Consider the following 18,135-nt stretch of genomic DNA (forward strand, 5'->3'; position numbering starts at 1 on the left):
TGCTCTCGGGCCTCACGTCCCGCGCGGCCGTGGTCGCAGCCGCCGCCGGCGCCACCTCCCTTTTTGGCACTGCAGACACCACCCAGACGCAGCCAGGTCTTGCTTCCCTTTAATCCTTCTTTCTTTGTGTCTCCTCAGCCTGCCAGGCGCAGGACTCGCCCCCGGAGCGGGAGGGAGACTGGATGGGAACCGAAGGGGTGAGTGGAGTCCTCGCTCAGCTCAGAGTTGGTCAGTGACTGGAGGAAGGTGCCAAATCTGACCCGGGCTTCAGCCTGCGAGCGGGCGGGGGGCGGGACGGAGTCCAGCCTCGCCCCACTTCCACCAATCACAAGCTGCACAGCAGAGTCGGTCGCGTTCGGAGCTCCAGGATAGGTCGAGCAGACTCGGCAGGAGGCGGGGATTGCGGTAAAGAAGACCCAGTAGGAGCGAGGGTTCCCCGCCCCTCCGCCTTGATGGACTGTCACATTCCGGCCAATGGGGAAATTCTCTTTTTGAAGAAAGCGGGACTTGTTCGCCGGGTTTAAGAGGGAGGTTGCGCGGAGGGGGAGGGATCGAGCTGTGCCTCGTGGAGTAGCCTGGACTAAGATCAGGGAGGGCTGGAGACTGTCCTTTGACCTCCCAGAAGTCACGTGGGATGACCTGGGGCGGAACGGCAGAACGAGTTTCTTCCGGGTCGTTGACAGAAGGATCAACTCTTTGGGTGTAGTTTCTGTCTATCCTGCATCTTTTCCCCTGAAAACCTCGTGAGGTGGTTGTGATTTCAGCGATGAGCACCCAGAAGGGCAACGTGGCTCGTTCCAGGCCTCAGAAGCACCAGAATACGTTTAGCTTCAAAAATGACAAGTTTGATAAAAGTGTTCATACCAAGGTAGGAACCTTACTGGTTGCATTGACTCTTGACTCCAGGAAGAAATGGTTCAGCGGAGGGAGGAGAGAGGAAATGAGAGCAGTTGGCGAGGGCGAGTGTGGATCGCAGCCCAGAGTTAGTCTTGGCTGCAGTGCAACCCTTTCTAAAATGTTATTCCCACGCCCTTTCTTTGACCTGGATATGTTTTCTCCTCGTAAATATACTTGTTGGTCAACCCAAATAATTGCGCCCAGAGAGAACGGGACCCTCAACGAAAGGTACAAACGGGGAAATTGAGTTGTCGAATGTTCCATCTGCATCACATATTTGCAGTAGAAAAGTGAGGATTAAGGCATGAGTGGCCATATTTTGCGCCAAGTTTAAGCAGCCACCACATACTTTTTGGGAAACCCTTAGCCTGTAAGTTTGTGCAGAGAATGGGATGAATGATTAAGTAAGTGCTCAGAACCTCAGTGTTCTCCCCAACATAATGGGAATTGCTGTCTCTTTTCTAAGATTATTTTGAGGATCACGTTAGTTAGTGTAAAAAATGTTAATTTTGCTGTTTGTAAGTCATTTACTTTAGCAGAATTTCTAAAAGCTGGAAGAAAATTCTGACCATCTGATAGTCAGCCAGAGGACTTGGGTTGTGAAGGATGGAATTAAAAGTATGAGTTTATTTTTTGCATGCTCGAAAAAATTTGAAATCCATGCATAGTTTTTCATAATAGTCACTTTCCATGAACTTTTTGAAGGCACCCATGACTACTGTGTATATCTCTTCTTGCACCCATAACTGTCTGGAGAAGAGGTTAAGTTCTTACAGTACCATATTGGGGCCTAGCATCACATCAGATAAACCTGATGTTCACATAAACTGGAGTTCAGATTTAGTAGGTATTGACTTATGTTATTTAACACTTAATTTATCTGAGCATTTCTTTGGTCTCAGATGAGAAATCTGGCAGAATTGTTGCAAGGCTCCACTAAATGATGTCTATTAAGTAGTCTGGGTCGTTACAGGTGTTCAACAGTTGGTTAATTTCTCAGCATAGATTAATAAAGCAATCTGTTAATTATAACCCATGGTCTCCTTCATCCATTTTTCACTTACTCTCAAATATTTACTGAGCACTTTCTGTGTGCAAGACAGCATACTTGTGGGTGGACAGTGTTCCAAAGTGTTGATTCTGCTTTCATGGAGTTTATAGTTTCCTGATGATATGAACTTAAATAAGTAAGCAGAAAAATACATGATTACAAATTGTGGCGAATGATGGTGAAATTTGGTAAGGAAGAATAAAGAGATATTTAAAATCGGGTGCTCAGAGGACCTTTCTCCTAAAGATTCAGAAGATTTTTAGAAAAAAAAAAATAAATCTGGGACAGTAGTCAGGACAGACTTTCCCTAGATTGTGCCCATTATCAACAGGTAAACAAAGAGAAAAGGCTGTATTATTCCCAATGCTGTCTGCATTTCATTGTGCATTCTTGCTCTAAGACTTTGCAAACATTTGATTTTGATAGTTTTTCATCAGATGATAAAATACAGTTTTAACAAACAGTTAACTGCAATGTCGCTATCCCTAGACTTCTTGTACTTCATTTTGTGTATTTTCTTCTTGTTATCTGGTAACCTTGTCATTCTGATCTTAAATATATTAATTAGTCTTGGGTTTAGTCACTAGGTTTCATTTTATCATTTTTACCTTTAATTCCTCACCCCCCTTTTAAATTCTTTATTCATGACAGAGTTAATGCATAAGAGAGGAAGAGAGAGAGAGAGAGATATCCTCCACAGGGTCTGGTCACACCATAGTCCCCTACCATCAGTCTTCTAGCCTCAGATCTTGGGGAACTCAAGCTTGTGCCTGGAGTGTTTCAGGCTGACTGGGCCAGAGATCCAAACTATGGCTGTCTAGTGGTATCCAGCTTCTCTTGAGAGCATATTATTGCTGTGCCACAGAGCTGACCCCCCTTTTCCTCTTTTAAATTGTGCAAAAATGCTCTTTTCTGGCTGGAACCATGGAGGGCTTTCAAGAGGAGAAAAAGAAGGTTCCTGCTACGGCAGAAGCCATCAAGAAAAAGGTTCCTGCTGTGCAAGAAACCCTTAAGAAAAAGTGAAGGAATTTTGCAGAGCTGAAGATTGAGCACTTGAGAAATAAGTTTGCTCAAAAGATGCTTCAAAAGACAAGGAAGAAGCTTATCTATGAAAAAGCTAATCACTATCATAAAGAATATAGATAGATGTACAGAACTGAGATTCACATGGCCAGGATGGCTACAAAAGTTGGCAACTTCTGTGTACCTGTAGAATCCAAATTGGCATTTGTCATTGGGATTAGAAGTATCAATGGAATGAGCCCAAAATTTGAAAGTTGTTGCAGCTTCTTTGTCTTCGCCAGATCTTCAGTAGCACCTTTGCTAAACTCAACAAGGCCTCAATTAACACGCTGAGAATTGTGGAACCATATATTGCTTGGGGGGTACCCAAACCTGAAGTCAGTAAATAAACTAATCTACAAGCGTGGTTATGGCAAAATCAATAGGAAGCGAATTTCTTTGACAGATAACTTTTTGATTGCTCAATCTTTTGGTAAATTTGACATCATCTGCATGGCGGATCTGATTCGTGAAATCTATACTGTTGGAAAATGCTTCAAAGAAGCAAATAACTTCCTGTGGGCCTTCAAATTATCTTCTTCACGAAGTGGAATGAAGAAGACGACCACCTATTTTGTAGAAGGTGGAGATAGTGGCAACAGGGAAGAGCAGATCAACAGACTTACTAGAAGGATGAACTAAGGTATCCACCATGATTAATTTTGTAATCTGATCAGTAAAGAAACAGTGGCTGTTCTCAGACTGCAATATATTCTTGTAACTTTTTTGTTAGCTTGCTTCTGAAATCCCTTAACTTTAGTGGCACAGTTGGTGCTTGGTAAAATTAAGCCAAAACTTCTGAAAGAGTAGGATCCATTTTATGTTTTGTGAAAATCACTTAGGGACTTATGAAAGGCTTTTTCTACACCAGAAAGGCCTAAGGTTTCCCCTTTGAATTGTGCTGAGTGAAAATGGGTTAATTCAAAGAAAACTTATTTCAAGGCTTTCATGCGTGATTTGTAGATAAGGTAATAAAATAAAAGTCAGTACACACACACACACACACACACACAATGTGAAAAAAGCCTTATTTGTTAATCAGTAGGACTATCAGGCAAAGAGTTTTTGAAAGTTTGGCTGACAAAATCAGCCAAAACTTTTATTGATCTGTCTAATGAAGAAGTAATAATTGGCCGTATTCATAGCAGATTCTTGAACCAGCAATGTGTATCTGTCTAAAGTCAAGACTGTCAGAATCATCTGACCTCACCTTCATGACTGTACCTTACAGTGGAAAGCTATTTGAGTCTGTGACATCTAATACAGGAATTTAAGAAACTCATGATTTTCTGTAACTCCCTTAAAGGGTCATGGTAAAAATTGAATACTTACGCCTTTGTTACTTGGTGAGGTGCTATGAGGCCTTGACTGAAATTAGAAGTTGGATAATGCCGAATGTTTCATTGGGAAGCTTATTAGGTAAAGCACTCACTTCCAAAAGATGCAGATGGTAGCTATTGTCATATACTTGAATGTATCCTGGAAGAGGAGAGAAGCTTGTTCTGTGACATTCCATATGACCAAACATGGACCACAAAATTAAAGTAATATAGATAGTTTTCAGCTCAGTATGAGAAAATTGTCTTAACAGTACCAGGAGTACATATGGCATTTTGTAATCTATCCTTCTCTGGGTTATTTAAAAGAGGCCCCTCTGACAATTGGTCAGTAATGCCCTCAAGTAACTTATGGGGGTTAAGGGATGGAGGCGGGAATAGGTGTGAGTCTCTTCTCATCATTTGGCACTAAAATGCTGACTCTGTCAATGTAGCCTTGTTTCCCTTACTGGAGAGGAAGCAATGTCTCATATAAAGAACATTACACTAAGAGAAAGCTGTCACATTTTTCCATCGTTTATTTTGTTTTGTGATGTCAGCACCTTACTCATGGCTTTCATCTACAATACTAGGTTAATATGGTCTCTTGTGTTATATCCTCTTCGGATTGCTGTGGGGTTCATAACAAAAATGTCTCTTAGGGGACTAGCAGTTAACATAATGGCTATGTTGCTGAACTCCCATATAGGCGACCGCGGTTCAAGTTCTGGACCCGGTGGCTTAAACTCACGCCGGGCGCGTGTGCGTGCGTGCCCAAGATCCCGAGAGGAGTATGGAGGAGAAGGGATTGCGGCGTGACCATCCCCCCTGGGCGGTGATTTCTCGCTTTCTCTCTCTCTGTCTCTCACTGTGTTTCGGGCGAGTGCATGCGCCCTATAGCAAAAACCTCTCAAAAAAAAAAATAAATAAAATGTCTCTTAAGTAGGTTATAGGGCCAGCTGGTGGCATGGTGGTTGGAATGGCTGGATCCCACATGGCTGACCATGCAGTTCAAGACCTGGACTCCACAGCTCGGAAAGCACACTGGGCACATGTGTTCCCCAAATTCTGAGAGGAGAATGGATAAGTAGGGATTGCAAGGTGGTTATCTCCCCCTGGGAGTGCTTTTTTCTCTTTTCTTTTTTCCCTGTCTCTGTTTCTCTCTGGTGAATGCACACACCCTATGGCAGAATTAAAGAAAAAAAATTGTAGAAAGAAGTAGGATACAAATAAAAACTAAGCAAAAAACATATGATAATTTTTGTGGACCTTCAGTTGTTCAAAGCCTAAAAGATTAATTGGAGAAGAAATGCATAGTTGTTGAATAATGTTAAAGAAATAAAGTATAAATGTGAAACTGAACAGTCCTGGTCCTTGTTCAGTTGTAGTCACTGTTAATGGTCTGACTGTCTATACCATTATGTACAGACTGTTCTAGACATCTATGTACAGTACAGTGTGCATGTAATAAATATATTTTTCCTTGTTCAGTTCAGCAAGTGTGTCTTACATAAAGATTGAACTTCTTTCCTTATTTTTCTCATTCCTAAGTTTATTTATTTCTTGTGAAAGAGAGAGTCGGGGAGGGAAGGAAGGGAAGCAGGTACCTTGGATAGGGTCTGGCCACACTGTATTTCCCTTCCAGCCTCCTACTTAGCCAGGATTGTGGATGCCTGATATATTCAAGTCAACCTGGAATCTGAATCTAGGATTCCATATTTCAATGTAGTGCAGTAGCACCCTATTCTCTGTGCCACTGTGGCTGGCCTAAGCTCATTCTTTTTAATATTATAATATTTTATAGTGTAGATGTATGGTTACTTATTTAACTGCTTTCCAAGTAATAAACATTTGAGATGTTTTCAGTTTCTCATTATGCCAAAAAGCTGCAGTGAGAGTCCTATATTTACACATTCATTCTATATTTTTGTGGTACAAAACATTGTGCTAGAGGCTGGGGTTATAGGATTGAGCCAAAGAGAAAGTCACAGTCATAATTGAGCTTTCAGTTTGGTGGGAGATGTGGCGAGCATTAATCAAATAATATTTCTAGTATGTTAATACTGAAAGCAGAGATATGAAAGAACAGTCTAGGGAGTCCTGAGAGTATTTATTAGTTGGTCTTCATTAAGTGTAGAAGGTTAAGGAAAATCTCCTCTGAGATCTGAAGGCTGGATAGCAAGCACTTAACTAAATGAAATGCTAAGAGCATATACCATACTGGTAAGGATTTTTTTTTTAAATTATTTATTTGATCTTATTTATTAAATTTGACTGGGGGGGGGGAAGAGAGAGTGGAAAAGTGAGAAGGCAAGCCTCCAGGTCCAGGACTTGAACCATGGTTGGCCATGTGGGAGTCCAGCACCTCAACCACTATGCCACCTGCCAGCCCCAGGATGTTGTTTTAAATGTGTAGTCAGCATTGTTTTTACCAGCATTGCCCAAAGTATATTTTCTTAGAGCCCCAGGGTCACTTGATCTTCTTCATAGGACAGGAATAAATTTCATGGTCAAATGATTTTGGAAATTCTCTATACTATTGTAGGTGTCACTTGTAGGGGGTCCTAATCCCTGGGGTGTTTTGAGTTAAAAAAAATTTATTTAGCATCTAGATGATGGTGTAGTGGTGATGCAGCAGGACCCACATGGGAATTATGACTGTGACTGGGTTTGCCTCCTGGGGCTTCCCTGAGCATGCTGGGTAGGTGCACACACACTTGTCCATGATCTGGGCCAGATGAGACTGGGAGTAGATCATAGTTTGAAGACCCTATTGGGGATACTTGTCTATTATCTCTTTCTCTCTTGGAAGAAATAATTAAGTTAACTTTAAAAAAATGTGTTTAACCAAAACTTCATTGACTGTGGAACTCTAGTTTATGTAATAAATATTAAACGAATTAATTATGGAACACATTCATTCTGGAAGACTCTGGTCTTCATCCTGATAAGGAGATAGAAAAATGGAAGTCTTTGACTATACTCTAATTATTGTAGCTTTGACAATATAGTTTTTAAAAATAATTGTTAATATTTGTGTATTTAAGTGTGTTAGGCACTAAGCATACTTAATATATATACTCTAATTTGATCTTGAAAATAACCCTAAGATAGAATCTATAATTATCCCATTTTACATATTGTGAAATTAGAGCTTAGAGGTAAATGATATGCCCAGAGTTACATAATTAGCACATGGCTATCCATTGGTTAGGTACGGTCTCTACAAGGACACCTTAAAGGACAAGTAAGTCAAAAGCTCTCCATTGTGTGTGTGTGTGTGTGTGTGTGTGAGAGAGAGAGAGAGAGAGAATTTATTTTTGTGTGTAATAAAAGCAACATGACACCAGATTAGGGCCAGAACAGAAATGAATGAGCTTTCTTGCAACTGCCCCTAAACACTGCCTGTGGAAATATACTATAGAAAGTATCTCCTTATGAGATGTGTCCCTTGGAGTGTGACAAGTCACAGATGTGGGTTAGTTTGAGGTGGACCTTACCTAATCAGCCAGGGCTCACTTAAGGTGAAAGCCAATGTTAATTCAGTCCAGGCCTGATGTAAGGAAAACGCTATCTTAAGTTTAAAGTTAGGAGTGATTGTATTTATCCAACAGAACAGGATTCCATATTTATAAGCACCTGTTCACAATAACTAAAAATGAGGAAGATCTCCAAATACCTGTCAACAGAATATCTAAGCAGGTTGTGGCAGATGCATACAATGGGCTTCTGTTAAAAAAAAAAAAAGTATTGATACACACAAACAATAAGGATACATTTTTGTAAGTATTATGAAAAAGCCAGATACAACTGAGTATACCATGTATTTTTATCTACTTAAATCAGAACTATGGTTGCCTTAGGTGGTTGGGGAGTGAACTAGAAGGGGGCTCAGGAAACTTTCTGAAGTGATGGTATTGGTAAAGATGTCAAGAGTAAAAATGTTGATCAAAACTCATTGAAGCACCAGCAGGTGGCATAATGGTTTGTTGCTGGACTTCCATGTAGTTGACTGAGGTTTGAGTCCTGGACTCAGTGGCTTAAAACTCACACTGGGCACATGTGCATGTGTGCCCAAAGTTTCGAGAGGAGAATGGAGGAGAAGGGATTGCAGCGTGGATTGCATCCCTAGGGGATGATTTCTCGCTTTCTCTCTCTGGCAAGCACATGTGCCCTATAAAAAAAAAAAAAATCTGTCCTAAAAAAAATAAAACAACTCATTGAATCACTCATTTAAGGACTGTGTACGACATTGATGTCAATTTTATCTTGATTAAAAATAGGAGCTGGTGTGGCTAGCAGGTAGCATGGTGTTGAAATCATTGTACTTCCACATGGCTGACCGTGGTTCAAGTCCCAGGCCCAGTGGCTTGAAAATTATGCCAGATGCATGTACAGGTGTGCCCAAAATCCTGAGAGGAGAAGGGATTGTAGTATGGCCATCTCTCCTAGGGTGTGATTTCTCACTTTCCCTCTCTCTGTCTCTTTCTGGGGAGCACATGTGCCCTATGGCAAAAACGTAAAAAAAAAAGGGGGGGAGCAGTTGATGGTGTAGTGTTTGAGGCCACCAGATCTCACATGTCTTGACTGTGTGGCTCAAGTCCCAGAACTGCACTTGAGAAGCACACTCGATGTGTATACTTGTGTGCCCCACATCCCAAAAAGGAGAGATGGAAGAGAAGGGATTGTGGTATGACCATTTCCGGTGTGTGTGTGTGAGGTATATTCTCACTTTTTGTGACTACATGTGCTGTGTGGCAAATAAAAAAAATACAAAGCTTAAAAATATTCTAGCAAAAGGACTGATCAACCACTCAGATGCTGTGAAGATCTCTTTTTATGTTTTTGAAATTTATTGCTTCTATGAGCAAGAGAGAGCATCCCAACATGGCCTTGATGTCGTAATCTACCCCCAGCTCCAGCCAGCGCCATATCCCGGGCACATGTGTACCCTCTAGATGCAAACTCGGCATCTTCCCACCTGGGTCAGCCTCACAGTGTCACCTCACACTGCTGCATCACACCGTCTGGGCCCCAAGTTCTCTTCTGGTTTGTTTGGTCTTGGAGAGAAGTCGAAAGTCTACTGGTCTTGGAGAGAAGTCGAAAGTCTACACCTATATTAGTTCTTTCTTAAAAGAAAACTGTTTATTCTCCAGAAATAAAATGAAGAGGTTAACTTTCTAGCAGATACTGAATATCTTAGCTAAGCACAAGTCTTTTCCCTTTGTGTAAGCTTTTACCTATGAACTCTAACTATTCACATTTGAGTTTGTCTCTCTGTAACAGTATATATGATCACTACAAGATGGATTTTGTACATAAGTTACTGGGCCTCGGCCCAGGTTTTTCCTAGTATCTCTACATAATAGAACTGTAATCCTAATTTAGTTGGCCATGATGTCTGGCCCTGTAAAATGAGTGTATAAAACTGTTCTCTAGATAAATGTCACTGTACTCTTGGTGAGGCTCATTTAGTCTAATTAGCTTGGAATCAGGTTCTGTGGATCTTCATCTTACCTCTCCCAGTCCAGAGATGTTAAACACTGGGTAACAGTTCCAGATTGGTTCATGTAATCCTTGGTCGGAGTAATGTCAATGTGAGTGATGAAGTGCCAGTCATGGGAGTAAATATTATTTCTCAATCAATGAATGTCAGCAGTTAGGGGTTAATAAATGGGTAGCCATTGAAAAGTATCTGGGATTATGGTATGACTGTTTCCCATGGGGGGGAGGACCATTTCCGGTGTGTGTGTGTGAGGTATATTCTCACTTTTTGTGACTACATGTGCTGTGTGGCAAATAAAAAAAATACAAAGCTTAAAAATATTCTAGCAAAAGGACTGATCAACCACTCAGATGCTGTGAAGATCTCTTTTTATGTTTTTGAAATTTATTGCTTCTATGAGCAAGAGAGAGCATCCCAACATGGCCTTGATGTCGTAATCTACCCCCAGCTCCAGCCAGCGCCATATCCCGGGCACATGTGTACCCTCTAGATGCAAACTCGGCATCTTCCCACCTGGGTCAGCCTCACAGTGTCACCTCACACTGCTGCATCACACCGTCTGGGCCCCAAGTTCTCTTCTGGTTTGTTTGGTCTTGGAGAGAAGTCGAAAGTCTACTGGTCTTGGAGAGAAGTCGAAAGTCTACACCTATATTAGTTCTTTCTTAAAAGAAAACTGTTTATTCTCCAGAAATAAAATGAAGAGGTTAACTTTCTAGCAGATACTGAATATCTTAGCTAAGCACAAGTCTTTTCCCTTTGTGTAAGCTTTTACCTATGAACTCTAACTATTCACATTTGAGTTTGTCTCTCTGTAACAGTATATATGATCACTACAAGATGGATTTTGTACATAAGTTACTGGGCCTCGGCCCAGGTTTTTCCTAGTATCTCTACATAATAGAACTGTAATCCTAATTTAGTTGGCCATGATGTCTGGCCCTGTAAAATGAGTGTATAAAACTGTTCTCTAGATAAATGTCACTGTACTCTTGGTGAGGCTCATTTAGTCTAATTAGCTTGGAATCAGGTTCTGTGGATCTTCATCTTACCTCTCCCAGTCCAGAGATGTTAAACACTGGGTAACAGTTCCAGATTGGTTCATGTAATCCTTGGTCGGAGTAATGTCAATGTGAGTGATGAAGTGCCAGTCATGGGAGTAAATATTATTTCTCAATCAATGAATGTCAGCAGTTAGGGGTTAATAAATGGGTAGCCATTGAAAAGTATCTGGGATTATGGTATGACTGTTTCCCATGGGGGGGAGGGGGCGGGTACAGTCTCGCTTTCCCTTACCAAGTACATGTGCCCTCTGGCAAATTTAAAAATATAAAAATGAAATCCAGCAAAAGGACTGATCAGCAAAAGGACTACTGTACAGTAGTTTTGAGGTGACTGACTGCAGTATTCTAGAGATCATTTTAGTGATATAGAGATCACACCCTTTGATCATTCTCCAAACTGGGATATGTTCTCCGATATGTTCACCAGTGCCATTTATTAAATGAGTTTATGTTGATATGTTCCCCTCTTCATGGATTTGTTAGTAACTTCAGTGTACTTTTTCAAATGACAGAGTGACTTTATGGGGTGCTGGTCATCATGATATCCATAATAACATACTAGTAAAGCTCATTGTATTCGTGAAGCTCTTTTCCTTTGTGCCCTTTTTAGTATTTTGAAAGATTATATTCCATACTGCCTTTTTTGTTTTTTTTTGACTATAGGATACATGCGCTTACTGGAGAGACAGAGAGATAGAAAGCAAGAAATCACCCTGAAGGGGGCTGCCACGCCGCAATCCCTTCTCTATTCTCTGGGGATTTGGGGGACACACACACACACACACACACACACACACACACACGCCCAGCATGAGTTTCAAGCCTCCAAGTTTAGGACTTGAACTGGAGTCAGCCATGTGGGAGTCCAGTGATGTAACCATTATGCCATATGTTGGTCCCTCTATACTGTTAATATTTTATTTTCAGTTCTCTCTTTCTTACAAAACAATTTTATTCATGTTTGGAGATAGTCTGTGTATGGTATTTACATTCCCAAATTGCTTCCAATTGAAGCCAGTAAAGCAGTTTTGCATGTTTCTTATGTGGGGTTCTGCTACAGTATAATTGATTTTTTTCCACATTAATCTTACATTTTAGACATTTTATTTTAGGTACACAAATGACAACTGAAATTAATTTGTACTGACTTGATCTGTTGTGTTGTCAAAAAAGTCAGGCTGTATTTCTCTACGTTTTTCTATGCAAAATGTGTCGTGACTTTTCCAACAATCCAATATTATATTAGGGAATAGTGCTATACTTACTATTAATTATGAAATTTTATAACTATGTTGTTGACACTGTTTTTCCATGAAGGTAAATACTACATTGTTAGAAACCAAGTAGTCTCAGAATTCTTCATGCAAATTAGTGAGAGAGAATCATAATTTGTATGACTTCTCTTTAAAGTGGGCCACTTTTCTTTTAGAGAACACCGTAGTAGGAAGTGGCACAGTTAGACAGAGAACCTCAGGGCTGAGAGTTACAGGCTGCTGCATCTGTTGTTTTAAGCCTTAGGCCTCTTTCCACACCTGCAGAAGTGTTGTGAGGTCAGGTAGCCAGCAGGTGTACAGAGAACCCTCTTTGTCCTCAGAACACCCCTGCTGCCAGTTCACTTTATCCTCAATGGTCAGTGCCCTTTTTCTCATCATTGACTTTGCTGAAAGGAAGAAATGAAATGAGTAGGGGATAAAGGAATAGCTAACATGCCTAAGATTCCTTTCTAGATTTTCCTTATCACTCCAGGCCAAATTGCACTTGAAAGTATTGAGTGAATTAAATAAACATTCCTTTTCTGAACTTGTCTGATGTGTAGAAGGCACTGTACATGAAAGTAATTACCATTAGGATTCTTTAGTTGCTCACTTAAGTGGAAAGGGAATTTTTTGGAAAGATACTGAGCTGCTCTCAGGAAGCTTTTAAAAGGGACTTTTTTTTTTTTTTTTTGCTCGGTCTTTTAGTGTCCAAGAATCCCAGATCAGTTGTCGTTACTTGGGAAATCTTATCAGTTTGGCTTTGTACACATATCCTAAACCGATGCAATCTTCCAGCCTCTCATTGTTCCCTCCCCTAACCCTTCTATCAATATTTTGCTTTCTGGAATTTATAATTCATTATCATTAATAGAGACATAGCACTGCAAATAAAATTTGTAGCACTTTCTTGCCTACCAGACTATTCCGGGAACACTTTGCCTGTAGTCCTCTTAAGTGACAATACAGTACTATGTACTATACTATGGTGTTGTATTCCCCCATTCCCTCCCTGTGTAGAACTCTTCCCTGATCTGCTGTTTTAGTCTCTTTCTCCTTAGAAACTAGTTCTTCTGAAATACATGCTATTGGACTATTATCCCTTCCAGATCTGTACTGACCTCTTTGTTATACCTCCCTTTAGTGCCTGACTCATGGCCTTTCCACAGTTCCTGTCAACTCAATTGCTGCTTAACCCTGGATGATCCATCTGACCTCTCTGCTTTTAGACCGCCTTCCTCAGGAGTCTACTGTGGTCAGACCTTAAACTTTCTCATTGCAGGTAACTGCTCGACTTACAAACTTAAAAATATCCCAAACAACAACAGCAACAAAGCAGAAACAGGGACCAGCAGATGGTGTAATGTTTACCTTACTGGACTCCCACATCGTTGACTGCGGTTTAAGTCCCCAACCCAGTGACTTAAAACTCACGCTGGGCATGTATGTGTGCATGCCCCAGGTCCCGTGAAAGACTAGAGGAGAAGAGATCGAAGTGTGGCCATCCCCCGGAGGGTGATATCTTGGTTTCTCTCTCTGACTCTCCAGTGAGCACACACACCCTATGGTAAAAATCTCTCTTAAAACAAAATAACAACAAAAACAACTAAAAGAAAAAACAACAAAAACTGACAACTATCTACTTAATCTGGCTTCCTTCTGCCTCAGATAATTTTTATTTTTATCCCCTTGGGTGCTCCTGTCCACGAACTCTTCTACTTTTCATTGTACCTTGTTCACATCCTTATTTCCCTCCTTATCTAGCTCACAGTCAGGTTCCAACAGTAGAACTCTTTTCATTATACCTCAGCTTCCCTGTTCTTCTTTCCCTCCATAGTACTCACCTGGCAGAATTCTGCCCAGGTCTAGATTTCTATTGTTCCTCCTTCACACCTACCAAACTCCCTGCATCTGAACCCACGTGTTCCGTAAAATGCCTGTCCTCTAAGTCTGAGCACCCACTTGTTCCCTGGAGCTCACACTGTCTTGTCTACCTAAGGTCTTCGTTGTCCCTACTCTCTTGCATCAACATTCTTTCCATCGCTAATGGGTTATTACAGTTTCTTTTAGATCCCGCCTCAGCTAGAAGCCATGTTCTTTTCTAGCTGCTACCCTGCTTTCTTTATTCCTTTTTTTTTCTTTTTAGAGGTTTTTGCTATAGGGCACATGTACTTGCCAGACAGACAGAGAAAGACAGAGAGATGGAAAGTGAGAAATCACCCCTCAGGAGAGATGGCCACCCCACAATCTCTTCTCCTCCATTCTCCTCTCAGGATCTTGGGCACTCTCACACACACGCCCAGCATTTTAAGCCACTGGGTCCAGGACTCAACCACGGTTGACTACATGGCAGTCCAGCGACACAGGTGTTATGCCAACTGCTGGTCCCCTCTATTTCTTTTTGTAGTAAAGCTCCAAGTTCTCTTATTTCTTTACTTCCCATTGGTTTCATCCCTATGCAAGTAATTTTTTTTTTTTTGGAGAGATTTTCACTGTAGGACGCGTGTGCTCTCCAGACAGACAGAGAGAGACATAGAGACAGAAAGCGAGAAATCACCCCCCAGGGGGGATGGTCACGCCGCAATCCCTTCTCCTCCATTCTCCTCTTGGGATCTTGGGCACGCACGCACATGCGCCCGGCGTGAGTTTTAAGCCACCGGGTCTGGGACACGAACCGCGGTCAACTACGTGGGAGTCCAGCGACATAGCCATTACGCTAACTGCTGGTTCCCTATGCAAGTAATTTTTGTGAACACTATTCTGCTAAAACCAGTCTTGCCGAGGTCATTGATCTGTGTGCTAGAAATCCTTAGTTAAAAATGCCCAGTACTCTGAGGTGACAGTGATGTGTCAATGCAGTGGTAGTAACAAATGTGGGGGATGTCAATAATGGAGGACACCATGCATGTGTGGGTTGGGGGTATATGGGAAATCTCCCTACTTTCCACTCAGCTTTGCTGTGAACCACATGGCTGACCATGATTTTGAGTTCTGGACCTGGCATGTGTGGGTTGGAGGTATATGGGAAATCTCCCTTCCTTCCACTCAGTTTTGCTTTGAACCACATGGCTGATCATGATTTTGTGTTCTGGACCTGGCATGTGTGGGTTGGGGGTATATGGGAAATCTCCCTACCTTCTACTCAGTTTTGCTGTGAACCACATGGCTGACCATGATTTTGAGTTCTGGACCTGGCATGTGTGGGTTGGGGGTATATGGGAAATCTCCCTACCTTCCACTCGGTTTTGCTGTGAACCATGTGGCTGACCATGATTTTGAGTCCTGGACCTGGCAGTTTGGAAATCACACTGGACTCGTGTGTATGCCCAAAATCCTGATTGGAGAATGAAGGAGAAGGGATTGTGGTGTGGCCCTCTCCCTTTGGGGTTTGTGCTTTCTGACTTTCCCCATCTCTCTCTTTCTCTGTCTCCAGTGAATGCACATGACTTACAGTACATTTAAAAGAATTTTTTTTTTTCATGCATAGCTGTAAGTAAAATCTCTATGTTTATAATACTCAGATCTCAAGTTCCAGGTCAAACTGTTTTCTGATTGCTGTATATTTAACTATCTACTTAACCTCTCTTCCTGGCTTTCTGAAAGGCATGTGAAGTATAATGTGACTGAGAAGGAACTCTTTTTTAAAAAGTTTACAATATATTGGATGTGTGAGAGGGAAATAGAGATTGATTGTTATTTCTTTAAATAATTTTTTAGCTTAGTTTTTTCTTCCATGAGCATATGTGTGAGAGAGAAAAACAGATTAACACCAGAACAGGGTCCCCACTCCTTCATGATCCAGTCCCAGTCTCAGCACGTCCAGATCATGGGCACCTGCATGCCTGGCTTACGAGGGGAGTTATCTAAATGCAAACTCAGAACATTCCCATATGGGTCAGCATTGCAGGTCATTGCCTTTTATTGCAGTGCCACTGTTTGGCCCTTGAGTTTTTTGGGGAAGTGCAGGTTTTCACCATGTCAGGATGATCTCTCGCTTTCCCTCTCACTGTCTCCATCCCTCTAGCTAGCTAGGACTACAACCACATGCCACTACATATGTACGTTTGTCTGGGAACCAGTGTGGTTAAAGCAGCTGGATCCCATGTGGCCAACTACACAGTTTGAGTCTTGGTCCCAGTGGCTTGAAAACTACAGTGGGCACATGTGCATTCCCAAAATTTTAAAAGGAGAGAGAAATGGGGGCAAGGAGGTGGCATGATGGATAAGGCACTGGACTCCCACATAGCCAACCATGATTTAAATCCTGGGCCAGGTGGCTTGCTTTCTCAGCCTTCCTTCTCTCTGTCTTTTTCTCTCTCTCCGTATCTCTTTCTGGTCAAATTAAAATAAAAATAATAAAATAATAAAATAGTACTTTAAAAAACATAAAAAGGAGGGAGAAATGGAGGAGAAGGAATTTTGGTCTGACCATACCCCATAGAAGGTATTCTCCTTCTCTCTCGCTCACTCTTTCTCACATACACTCACACACTCCCTCACTCTCTATGTGGTGAGTACAGGATCCTCTGGCAAATCTAAAAAATAAAAGATGTTGATCCTAGGGAACAGTAGGTGGTATAGTGGTTATGGCACTGGACTTCCACATGACCAATTGCGGTTTGAGTCCTAGACACGGCAACTTGAAAATCATGCTGGGTGTGTATATGTGTGTACCTAAAATCCCAGGAGGAGAAGGGATTATGGTGAGGCCATCCCCCAGGGGGTAATATCTCGCTTTCCCTCTCACTGTCTCTTTCTCTCCAGTGAGTGCACACCCCCTATGGCAAAAACCTTAAAAAAAAAGATGTTGATCTTGTAGTCAAAAGATTTAGGTCAGATTCTCTGCTATTTACTGTCTATTCAGTTTTGGACAAATTACTTATCCTCTCAGGGTGTTAGTGGGTTTAGCCATATTGTTAGGTTAAATAAGGTTTATGGGGATGCTCACATGGTTCCTGACATGTGGTGTTAACCATTTTGAAAATGATAGTCCACTCCTTCATCTTACTAAGATGTTCATCATGCTCACATGATACTCCTCAATTATGCTTCTCCTGGTTAATAATGGCTGGAATGTCTCTCCCCTTCCCTGTGGCATTGATCATCCTCATCACACATACAGTACATAGCATATTAGTTACTAGGGGCAGCTCCTTTCTTTCTCACACATATGCACAGATACTATCTATCACTCAAAGGACTCAAGCATTTTTTAAAATTAAATTTTGTATATAATGTGTACCTTGTAGCAGCTGTTCTATGAGGTGGCATAAAGAATGGAAATCAAGTAGTTCTTACTGACACTGGACAATTGATTACTGATCAGCGTTCATGTATGTGTCATTATTGTGCCCATATGTACCAAGCAGTGATAAAAGATGAGTACAATATGAAGTCTCTCTTTAGGAATCTTAGTCTAGTAACTAACTCCAAGAGAGAAGAAGAGGTAAATATGAAATATTTTCATTGACTAAATTTTTATTAAAGTACAATATTCAAGCATAGCAAAGTGTATAGATCATGTACATTTTAACAATTTTCATAAAGTGAATACAGTCATGTAACCACCACCTAGATAAGGAGAATGTCACTGGGTCTCCTCCTGGTCCGTAAGTACCACTTCTGTTCCTCAGAGGTAACCATGACCCTGAGAAATATGAAGTGTTTAAAAAATAAAAATCTTTTAAGTTACAGCTTTTGGAGGATAAAGGTACCAGATGACCAACCTCTCTTTTCAGAAATTGAATTAGTGGATATGGTAAAGTATCCTGACAGATCATCTTACCTGTTTAAATATACAATAAAACTTCAGATGATCCTTCTTTGGGCTGAAAGAAATCAGAGTAATTTGATTTTCCACCAGTGATTAATAGGATCCCTGAAGGATTTTTGGCTCCTAAAAATATCAAGTGTAAACGTGGACTTCCCTGGACCTTTGGAGTTGGTTCTCTCAACTTCAATCCTAGTTTCTTCCAATGTGTCTGCTTAT

At 41.2% G+C, this 18,135-nt stretch overlaps 1 protein-coding gene across 1 annotated transcript in view; it reads left to right on the top strand.

Annotated features, from left to right (window-relative positions):
- The first annotated feature begins 72 nt into the window (after positions 1-72).
- The window catches only part of CUNH9orf85 (chromosome unknown C9orf85 homolog), an 81,435-nt gene continuing 63,372 nt past the window's right edge, over positions 73-18,135 (top strand). The window contains exon 1 of the mRNA XM_027773435.1: positions 73-868. Within this exon, the coding sequence (XP_027629236.1) occupies positions 767-868 (102 nt within the window). The 5' untranslated portion in view covers positions 73-766. The remainder of the gene's footprint in view (positions 869-18,135) is intronic.

This window comes from Tupaia chinensis, unplaced genomic scaffold (genome assembly GCF_000334495.1).
Source record: "Tupaia chinensis unplaced genomic scaffold, TupChi_1.0 Scaffold000354_1, whole genome shotgun sequence".
In the NCBI taxonomy this organism is placed as follows: domain Eukaryota; kingdom Metazoa; phylum Chordata; class Mammalia; order Scandentia; family Tupaiidae; genus Tupaia; species Tupaia belangeri.